Source organism: Cydia pomonella, chromosome 25 (genome assembly GCF_033807575.1).
Source record: "Cydia pomonella isolate Wapato2018A chromosome 25, ilCydPomo1, whole genome shotgun sequence".
Lineage (NCBI taxonomy): Eukaryota > Metazoa > Arthropoda > Insecta > Lepidoptera > Tortricidae > Cydia > Cydia pomonella.
The window spans coordinates 2,043,479-2,055,039 of record NC_084727.1 but is presented as its reverse complement, the minus strand read 5'-3'; the positions used below and the strand labels follow the sequence as shown (position 1 = coordinate 2,055,039).

The window sequence follows — 11,561 nt, the reverse complement described above, 5'->3', positions numbered from 1 at the left end:
TAAAAAACAATATTTGTATGCCAATCATGGCAAAACAAGGATCGGTCAAAACCAAAAATGTAACACTTAACGATATACGCTTGTTTGTCTCAAATAAACATTCATTCATTCAAGGTAATTGACTTAGTAGCATATTGATATTATTACTACCACCATGGTATCTTTTTAACATTGGCACCATGTGCGAGTGAGACACAGGGCTCGGGTTTGCTATCTCAGGTGGACAGTTTTCTCTAGTTTGGTACGAACACCTTCCTCGCTCAATGATAAGGTTCTATTTGGTATGGCAAAAAAGTCATTGCGCTCTCCACTTTAATATATACCTTTATGGTGGATGGGGTTGGCAACTGTCAAAGGTTTGCATAGATGGCGCCATCATAGCTTGCCCCTGTATCTAGTTTTGTTCTATGAGATTTGGCTTAAAGTACTGGAATCCAGGTCACAAAATTCCAAAAAAAAAACAAGAATTTGACACAATTCTAGGGATTGACAGGGCAAGCTATGATGGCGCCATCTGTTTAATACTTCGGCCGGCCAACCCCATTGCCACTATTGCCAGTTTGTTGGGCAGTTAAATAGTTGTGAAATGTGAACGTTAAATAATTGTGATTATGTGTAAACAGTTATTACACATTGAGACTGTGGTAATAACAACTTAGAAGACAACGTATTTCTTAATCTAATTCTCTTAAATCATCTATATCGTTTTTAGTGTACAAACATAACCTCAAAATGTCTGACGACGAAGATGTAATTTTAGTGAAACGAAGTAAGCAGATCCACTATGGATCACTGGAAGAGCAGGAAAAGGCGCGACTCGCAGCCCTGGCTGCCGCGGCCAAAGAAGGCGTGGAAGATACTGGAGGGAAAGACTTGGGCGAGATCCAGGTTTCGAATGGTGAGTACCGCTGTTGTAATTTTATATACAAATTTTTGGTGGTTAGTGTAGGTCGTGGTTAGTGTTCCTCGAAGGTACCAATGCCTACTAACTGTTCTACTTCCGCAAACTCGAATATGAGAAGCATAATGTTTATATGAGTAAATGTGATATATTTTAAAGAATCCCTCAGGATTTAACAGCATAAACTTATACACAAAACTTATATAATACATAAATATAAACTTGGTGAAAATATATTTCTATACAGTTCATTTCTACTTGCCTGGACTTTCGGATAAAATGTAATATGCTAACTTATATGGTAATAGGACCAGAGTAGTTAGGTAGAACTTATCTGGTACTGAGCTGTTAGTCTGCAACAGGCGCGGATACAAGATTTGGCTTAGGGGGGGGCCATTTTGAGAAAATCATATATTTTTGCACAGAAAATAAGGTAAAAAAAAATGTTACTCAATTTAGTATTGTGAGAGCCAGGGTTTTAGGGGGGGGCCATTGCCCCTATGGCCCCCCCCTTGTATCCGCGCCTGGTCTGCAACGTGAATAGATGCTTAAGCAGGGTGTTTCGTGTGGTGTCCTATATTATATATATATGAATGAAATAGCCTTTATTTCAGACAAGTATTTTGTAAGTACATTTTGTTAACATATATATATACACCGTGGGCCAATTAAACCTGACAGATTTTAACCACGCATTCCTGAGGTCATAAGGAGCAAAAAATGTTATATGAGTTTTGGCCAAATTCGCCAAAAATAAATCCTTTTGCGTTTTCTGCACACGACACGTTATTTATTTGTACACCTTGGTGAAAAAAAATCATTACAACTTTTTTTTTTATGTAAAGATGAAAATTGCGAGTTTACTTTAAAACTTTAATATCTGTCAGTAGGTATGTCTAAACCAAGTCACATAGTGTCAGCGTCACAGCTAAAAAGGCGTTTTTGACTAAGTTATATAAGAAACAAATTTTCACACAAATTGTCATTATCTCTAAAACAAGACCGATTTCAGAAAACATTGAATGACATTTTAGTCTCTAAATGTGGTCAAGAATACACCTTTGAAATCTGTCGGGTTTAATTGGCCCACGGTGTATATATATCTAATTTCCACCTGTATGCCTGTTGTAGGCAAAGGCCTCCCCTAACTCTTTCCATTTATCCCTATCCCTTGCTATTGTAGTCCAGCAACCTCCTGCTGCACTCTTAATTTCATCATCCCATCTTCTTGTTGGCCTGGCACGCTTCCTCTTTTTGTCTCTCTCTATCTATGTATATATAGTACATTCATTTCTGTTACACCATACTTATTTGAGTACATCCCATGTATTAAGATAATATTATTATTATTACTATTTATTCATTGCATATCTTAGATTAGGTTTTTTTATAATATGAATATAAAAGTGAAATATAAAAACACTTACAAAACAATACAAAATACATATAAACACATTATAAAAAACTTAACCTAGGGTGCCGCCAGCAGTGGGGCAGGGCCCAAGCTGCCGGTGGTCAGGGCCACAGAGAGAGGAACCGACGTACTATATGCGCCGTGTCGAAAATGACTGCCTTCTGCATGTGACCATTGATCCAGCCACCAAGCGAGAGTCTGTCTAGGTGTTGGTCAAGACTCTTTGCTATGAGACTGTTCGCTGACACGACTATCGGAGCAATGATCGTCTAGTCAACATCGCAAACTCTTACTACCCGCCCGCCTCCTGGTTGACGAATGACTGTGGTCCACTGCCTCATACACGCTCTTAGGAAGGATCTTAAAGCTGGATCAACTTTATACAGCTCTAAAACTCTCCCCAGCCATGAGTGAGGCACCGAATCATAGGCCTTCTTGTAGTCAATCCAAGCGGCTGAGAGGGCCCCTCTGTTCTGCCGGATTTGTTGGCAAATGGTCATGTCTATGAGGAGGAGCTCTTTAGTACCACGGGACCCAACCCTACATCCATTTTGAGCGGAGGCCAAAATGTTGTTAGCGACAATGTGCGCGTTTATTTTTGATCTCAAGATGGATGATGGATGGATGGATGGAAGGAGCTTATATAGTGTAGGCAAGCACGTGATGGGTCTGTAGTTCTTAGCTTCCGTGGTACTACCGGACTTATAGAGCAGGAAGGTGACACCAGTTGTTAAGGAAGGTGGGAGAGAACCAAGCTCGAGGGCTCGTTGAAATTGTGCTGCCAAGCGCGAGTGCGAGCATTGGAACCATTTTAGCCAGAAGTTGTGCAATCCATCCGGCCCAGGGCTTTTCCAGTTCTGGGCCGTGCGGATGGTACAACTTACGTCATCGGGGCTGATGGTGACCGCCCCCATAGGTTCGATGGACTCGCACTCACGTTCGACAACACTCATACAACCTCCCTCGGTGTGTTCGACAGGCACTGACCAGATGCTACGCCATAAATTAGTCATGAAAAACATCTTTATTATTATTACTAGACATGCCCGCGGCTCCGCTCGCATAAGTGAGATAAAGTGGAAAAATTTAACAGAGGTTTGCTAATTGAACTGATAACTGAGACTTCAAGGGACCTGCCGATTTGTCTCACTTAAAGAGGTATTCCACTTACCTAGGTATAAAATATCGGTTTCATTTACAGAGGGTTCCACTAATAGAGGTGAAAATAGAGGTTATTTCAGTTATAGAGGTGGTTACTGGTTATTAAGTTATGTTATTAAGTTTGTTTACATCGGTGACATCCAACGTTCGTTGTCAAAGAGTACTTGTTGCAAGTAAAAGACATTAGTACCATTGAAAATCCGCAAAATGGCAAGTTTGTGTTTTTTACAATATGAATATAAAAGTAAAGTATAAAAACACGTACAAAAATATATAAACACATTATTAAAAACCTTACCTTAGGGCGCCGCCGGCAATGGGGCAGTTAAGCTGCCGCTGGTCAGGGCCGCATTGCAGAGAGGAACCCCCGGACTATCTACGACGTGTCCAAGATCACCACCTTCTGCATCTGACCTTTGATCCAACCGGCTAGCGAGAGTCTCTCTAGGTGTTGGTCGAGACTCTTTGCTAAGATGAGACTTTTTCGCTGAAACGACTATCGGGACAGTGATCGTTAAATCAACATCCCACATGGCGGTTATCTCCTGAGCCAAGTCTAGGTACTTACTGGACTTGTCCTACTCGACTTTTACGAGATTCTGATCATGGGGGATGTTGATGTTGACGAGCACGGCCCGGCGTTGCGATCAATCTATTATCACGATGTCAGTCTTATTGGCTAAAATAGTCCTGTCAGTGATTAAATAATTACTGATTATTTTATTATTATTGTCATATTTTACAAGATGCTTTACTAATATTTATCAACTATTTCCAGAATATATGGACCTGGAAGATGAGATGTCCAAAGACAAAAAAGCATTGCTGGAGGAGTTTGAGCGCAGAAGGAAGGCGCGGCAGCTGAATGTGTCTACAGATGATGACGAGGTTAGTATACGTTATTCTGGTGATGATCATGACTCCTGACCGATTTCGGCCACACTCTGTGTTCTGGAGTGGACATTTTTAATTACTGTTAAAATATAAATATAGTCCTCCGTGTCGTATCCGACAACGGCTACCTTTACAATTTCCTCTGATGAGCACGTATATGGCTCGCGAAACCGAACATAGTCTTAAATGCCCGGTCGCACTGTGCACAATAAAGCTGCCCTTGGTCGTTATATGTGTATGCGTAGGACGGCTTAGGTCGAGTCTTCCGTTGAAGGCGCTTTTGGACCAGGTGCTCGAAAGTCGAGCTTCTTCGAAAGTTAGTTAAAAGCTACACCTTCTCTTACCTTATTGTGCCATTCTGATCTCTGAACCGCAAGCTCCTCCCAACGGTCTAATGGATTGATGGAAGCTTGCGACATTCCATTAATTACTGTTAACATGTAGCTGTTCCACTCTCTGGTGCGCTTTTAGATGGCTCGCGTACCCTACCTTCCTACTCAATTTCCGAGCGCATTTTGGACACGTCAACACACCGCCTACATAATTGTGGGAAATAGAGTTTGGCGGCCGAGCCTTAAGCTCATCTCGCTTTCGGTCGAGTTCATTATACTAGTGATTCAAGGTTAAGCAAGAAATCGCTCACCGAATCTCCGAAGTGGATAGAGCACACGGGGCACACCCTTCGAAGACCAGAGCGCAACAAGGCCAGGATCGCATTCACGCTGATGCCGCATGGGAGCAGGCGATGGGGTCGGCCGGCGCACACGTGGCAGCGCACCGTCGACGCCGAGCTGTGGTCTGCCAGACTGAGTTGGAGGGCCGCGGTACGCGTGGCGGATGGCGAAGTCTCACGAAGTCTCTATCAGTCAACCATCGAGCCAAACAGATTTTTTTTTATACTACTTCGGTGGCAATCAAGCATACGGCCCGCCTGATGGTAAGCAGTATCCGTAGCCTATGTACGCCTGCAACTCCAGAGGAGTTACATGCGCGTTGCCGACCTTAACCCCCTCCCGCCCCTCGTTGAGCTCTGGCAACCTTACTCACCGGCAGGAACACAACACTATGAATAGGGTCTAGTGTTATTTGGCTGCGATTTTCTGTAAGGTGGAGGTACTTCCCCAGTTGGGCTCTGCTCTAGATCTCGAATAACATCCGCTGTGCTGTGCCCTACCACACAGAGCGAGATGACATTCACAATGTTCATACCTCTCTTGTGGACGTAGTTTAAGGACGCCCGGGTACGTCTTCGTCCAAAAAGAGAGTCCAAAGAGTTTAAATATAATTTCAGGTGCGTAGGAGTCTTCGGCAGTTAGGAGAGCCCGTGTGCCTGTTCGGCGAGGGGCCCGCCGAGCGGCGCGTGCGGCTGCGCGATCTGCTTAGCTAGTAAGTACATTCACACCAATGTCCGCAGAGTCAAAAGACACTGCACCTACTTAATCTTTCTGGTTTAACCCATTGGTTGACTGGTAGAGAATGCCTTAAAGCATTAAGTCCGCCATTTGTACCTTCATGTATTGTGCAATAAAGATTAAATAAATAAATAAAAATGTCAAAACAAAATTATTCAAGTATGCCTAGAAACCAAGGCTTGGGAACCGGTTAAATGTCCAAACCATTACTTGGCGCAAAACCATTTAATTTCAGTTTCGTTTGTAAAACCGTTATTTTGAAACCGGTTTTTAAGAGGGCATTTCCATAAAGTTCTTTTCAGGTTAATCTGTTTAGAGCAATAAAAACCTATGTCTGTGTCTTTGTTTACGCGGCACACCAACAGGCCGGCCGGCCGTCTCGTCGCTCGTCGAATAAACCGCTTTATTTAGTTTACAATCATCATCATCATCATCACAGGCCTTTGCGTCTATTGCAGACGATTTAAGCATTGCTGTTTAGACAACGGGTTTGGTGACTGTGGAGGCCGATGCGTGAGCGGCACGACCTCCCACATTTTTGGCAGAAAAAGCTCATGCCACCTGAGGTTCCAGTCCCGATTTGCTTTCTGCGACACCTTCTGCTATCTAACGTAGTAAACCAGGATTGGTCGCATAGCCTTCTCCCCTCCACAACACGCTTGCGCCATCCATCACGGTCTTCAGCTAAAGTTTCCCAGGCATGGTGGTCGATTTCAAATGCTGACATGTCTCGCTTAACACAGTCTTTAAAGCGCAGCATCGGTCTTCCAACGTTCCTTTTAGCATACGCAACTGCACCAAGCAAGACACGTCGAGGTATTCTAGAGGATTCCATCCGGTGCACATGTCCCAGCCACCGCAAGCGTCTCTGTTTGAGAAGAGCGGCAAGACTGGGCAGCTGCGCTTTTTCAAGAACCCTCTGATTTGTCACTTTGTCCTGCCAAGTTATGCCTAAAATGTTGCGTAGACAGCGCATGTGAAAAGTGTTGAGCCGTCGCTCCTGTTTTGCATACGTCGTCCAGGTTTCTGCTCCGTACAAGAGTATACTTAGAACGTAAGTCTGGTATACTATCATCTTGGTTCTAACAGTGAGGTGTTTATTACACCATACCCTTGAACGTAGCCTCCCGAACATGGTCGCTGCTTTGCCAATACGAATATCGATCTCTGCATCAAGCGAGAGATTGTTTGACACAGTCGACCCAAGGTAGCAAAACTTATTGACGACTTCCAGAGCGGTGCCATCCACCAGTATTCTGGGTGTTTCCGCACTGCCCTGCACTAATACGACTGTCTTTTTGGCATTGATGGACATGGAGAACAAAGTGCATGCCCGGGAAAACCTGTCCATGATGTTTTGTTAGTTTACAATAAAGTTCTTAAATCGTTCGTTCGTTTTAATCTGTTCGTTTAATCGTTCGTTCGCGTTCTTATGAAAGTTCGGAGTAAAATCTAAATAAACCGGTATTTACTTCTATTTATAAAACCGGTTCCTAACCTTGATGTCAAGACACAATTACCTGATTTCATAACAGTTATGACATATAAAAGCTGATTATTCCAGCTTGGGCGAGGACGCGATCCACAAGAAGTTAGAAGAGGAGGAAGCTAGGATAGAACGAGACAGAGGACGCGAAGGGACCTGGTACCACGAAGGGCCTAAGGAGTTACGCGAAGCTAGGCTCTGGATCGCTAAATATTCGCTACCCAGGGCTAAAGCCAGGTAAGCTGTTTTGGTTATTCAATGTATCGCTAGATGGCGCTATAGTTCGCTTTATTAGCATTAGGGAGAGAGTAACCGCTCTTGACGTGTATTTTTTTTTATTAAAAAACATTTGTAGAATTAGACACGGCAAATATTTTACACAGATATAAATCATATACCTACGATTATTTTCTTAAGTAATATAAACTAACTTTTAAAAATTGTTTTTCAATAATTTTCTATAAAAAGGCACGTCGATTTTTTTTTCCTTTTTTCTAATTCTAAAAATAACGAAATATTATAGTAGGCAGTTTTTAACGCGAAGAAACACAAGACTACACCTTTAATATCTGTCGGGTTTAAATGGGCCACGGTGTATATAAACTAAAACCGGACTTTATCGCGTGCATTTCTGCATTATGGCGTTTCTGACGTAACGAATACTGGGATTATTTCAATAGTTCATAAGTTTTTAAATTCTTCATAACGTGTAGCATACAGTAACCGTAGTAGTTTATTTATGCCGTAATTGCAAACAAAAATATCTACCCAATTTTATGGGGTGAAGAAATAACACATCGCGTGCATTTCTGCATTATGGTGTTTCTGACGTAACGAATACTGGGATTATTTCAATAGTTCATAAGTTTTTTAAATTCTTCATAACGCAGAGCATGCAGTAACCGTAGTAATTTATTTATGCCGTAATTGCAAACAAAAATATCTACCCAATTTTATGGGGTGAAGAAATAACACATCGCGTGCATTTCTGCATTATGGTGTTTCTGACGTAACGAATACTGGGATTATTTCAATAGTTCATAAGTTTTTTAAATTCTTCATAACGTAGAGCATACAGTAACTGTAGTAGTTTATTTATGCCGTAATTGCAAACAAAAATATCTACCCAATTTTATGGGGTGAAGAAATAACACATCGCGTTCATTTCTGCATTATGGTGTTTCTGACGTAACTAATACTGGGATTATTTCAATAGTTCATAAGTTTTTTAAATTCTTCATAACGTAGAGCATACAGTAACCGTAGTAGTTTATTTATGCCGTAATTGCAAACAAAAATATCTACCCAATTTTATGGGGTGAAGAAATAACACATCGCGTTCATTTCTGCATTATGGTGTTTCTGACGTAACGAATACTGGGATTATTTCAATAGTTCATAAGTTTTTTAAATTCTTCATAACGTAGAGCATACAGTAACCGTAGTAGTTTATTTATGCCGTAATTGCAAACAAAAATATCTACCCAATTTTATGGGGTGAAGAAATAACACATCGCGTGCATTTCTGCATTATGGCGTTTCTGACGTAACGAATACTGGGATTATTTCAATAGTTCATAAGTTTTTTAAATTCTTCATAACGTATAGCATACAGTAACGGTAGTAATTTATTTATGCCGTAATTGCAAACAAAAATATCTACCCAATTTTATGGGGTGAAGTAATAACACATTCATGATAGTAATGTGTTCCCAGATTAAACAAGGCCCGGGCAGAGCTGCAACTGGCAGGCAGCGTGCGCGCCGCCAGCAAGCAGGACGCGCAGCGCCGCGCCGCCGCCGTGGCCATCTACTGCAGTCAGGTATTTATTTATTTGCAAACACAAATATTTTCCCATTATTTTACACATCGACACAGTGCCACTGTAAATAAATAATACTCACTAGGAGAAGAACGATAACTCCATACAAAAAAATGTCCCTTTCAAAAGTTCGTTTATACTAGTGGCGCTCTCTTTGTATCTATAAACTACGTCCAAAAGAGAGGTATGGGCATTGTGAATGTCATCTCGCTTTGTGTGGTAGGGCACAGCACAGCGGATGTTATTCCAGATCTAGAGCAGAGCCCAACTGGGGAAGTACCTCCACCTTACAGAAAACCGCAGCCAAATAACACTAGACCCTACTCATAGTGTTGTGTTCCTGCCGGTGAGTAAGGTTGCCAGAGCTCAACGAGGGGGGGGGGGGGGGGGGGGTTAGGGTTGGCAACGCGCATGTAACTCCTCTGGAGTTGCAGGCGTACATAGGCTACGGAGACTGCTTACCAACAGGCGGGCCGTATGCTTGTTTGTCACCGGCGTAGTATAAAAAAAAAAATTGACAACCGGTTTAACCTGGCGGGTTTTGGTAGGTAGTGATCCAGTTCTAGCTAGTGGTTCTGGGTTCGAATCCCGGCGATGGAATTTCTTTTTGTATTTCTCATTTTTGTTTTTGTTGGGGTGAGGTTTATAAATTAGCATTTCACAGATAAAAAAATATTTTGTCACATATTAAATTTAAGTTTATTTTTAAGTTAACATTAGTCATAGCTTGTAATTCTTAAGATGTACTAACAAAATATGGACCATGTTTGTCTGAAATAAATGCATTTTTTTTTTATTAATCAAAATCACAGGCATCTTTTGTCCTAAGAGATCATGATATCTATATTTTGAAGTTTTTTCAATATAAAAGGTAACAAAACAGTTTATTATCAAGTTATAAATATTATTATGCCTATATATTAGGATCAAAAGAGCTTAATTCGTTCGAAAAACATACAATAGGCAGGAAAAAAGTCATTTTCTGTATCGGACGGGGCTTGTTGAACTAACTGTGACACTTCCATATAATATCTACATAACTATTATGAATTTTATTCAATGAGACCACAGGTCGGTAATTTCGGTTCATTATTGTTGTGGCTACCAAATAGTTAACCTCTCCTGTGCGTGTGATTATTATCTTTTGATTTTTTTTAAGGCGTTATTTATGTTTAGGTCGCCTATTTTTTAGCGCATGTTTTAATTCCCAGATTACCTTTGTAACAATAAATAGAAGTCATTAAAATCTTCATGATAAAAACAATTTTATATATATACATATACTATCTATTGCATTTAATATAGCTTTTTATATATCTAAAACATGATCTTTGGCACATCTGATTTTACTCCACAATTGCAATTAGTGTACATTGTAATCTTATCATATATATCAGCCCAAAAAACTATAAATACATGAATATTATGACAGCCAAAGTTGTTATTACATCTATCCGATTGTCGGACACTTTCTGCTCCACAGCTCAGTGCAGCGGTCTTGTTGATGGTCACCGGGAACTACAACTAGTCGGAATTATGTGGCGGATCCGTGCCTTTTGATTTTGAGCCTTTCCAAGGAAATATGACGGCCAAGGATTATTTTCTCACGTTCACCCTCTAAAACAAAACAGCCACATTTTAAACAATACTATAACCTATGTCGCTAATTACTAACTTTGCTAATAAATAAATAATAAATATTATACGACATTATTACACAAATTGACTAAGTCCCACAGTAAGCTCAATAAGGCTTGTGTTGAGGGTACTTAGACAACGATATATATAATATATAAATATTTATAAATACATAGAAAACACCCATGACTCAGGAACAAATATCCATGCTCATCACACGAATAAATGCCCTTACCAGGATTTGAACCCGGGAGCATCAGCTTCGTAGGCAGGGTCACTACCCACTAGGCCAAACCGGTCGTAATAGCTACCAGAGTTCTAAATTGCCGGCTAAAACAATGTTAGAATTTACATATATGATGAATTTTGTTTGTAATATTGGACGCGGTAGGGCGGCCGTGGGACTTAAGAGGGTGGTAAGATTAAATTTATGTATTTGAATTTGGCAATAGTACACTTATTTTATTTATAGATTAAAATATTTATTACCTTGAAATAATTGTTGTATCTTAGTTTAGTACAATGGCTTAAACTTTAACCGAGTCTGAGCGGAGACTCTGTGCGGTGGATTTTTAATTTTAAAAACTAATCAATAAATCTATTTCAAGAAAATAAATCGTTATTGAATCATTTTATATGAAAACTGATAGTTTTGAAAATGAAAATAGTTTTGCGTCAATGACTTTGTCAGCATTGACATGCAGACTTTTGTCTATTTTCTAACCGGATTTATTTTTGTTACCCTTTGTATGTATTTTTTTATATTACGACGGTGACTAACAGGTATGTGGCCCGCCTGATGGTAAGCAGTCACCGTAGCCTATGGACGCCTG

At 40.6% G+C, this 11,561-nt stretch overlaps 1 protein-coding gene across 1 annotated transcript in view; it reads left to right on the top strand.

Moving 5' to 3' along the window:
- The first annotated feature begins 378 nt into the window (after window positions 1–378).
- LOC133531703 (U4/U6 small nuclear ribonucleoprotein Prp4) overlaps window positions 379–11,561 on the top strand; it is a 56,969-nt gene continuing 45,786 nt past the window's right edge. The window contains exons 1-5 of the mRNA XM_061870073.1: window positions 379–898; window positions 4,255–4,364; window positions 5,662–5,756; window positions 7,347–7,505; window positions 8,985–9,090. Of these exons, the coding sequence (XP_061726057.1) occupies window positions 733–898; window positions 4,255–4,364; window positions 5,662–5,756; window positions 7,347–7,505; window positions 8,985–9,090 (636 nt within the window). The 5' untranslated portion in view covers window positions 379–732. The remainder of the gene's footprint in view (window positions 899–4,254; window positions 4,365–5,661; window positions 5,757–7,346; window positions 7,506–8,984; window positions 9,091–11,561) is intronic.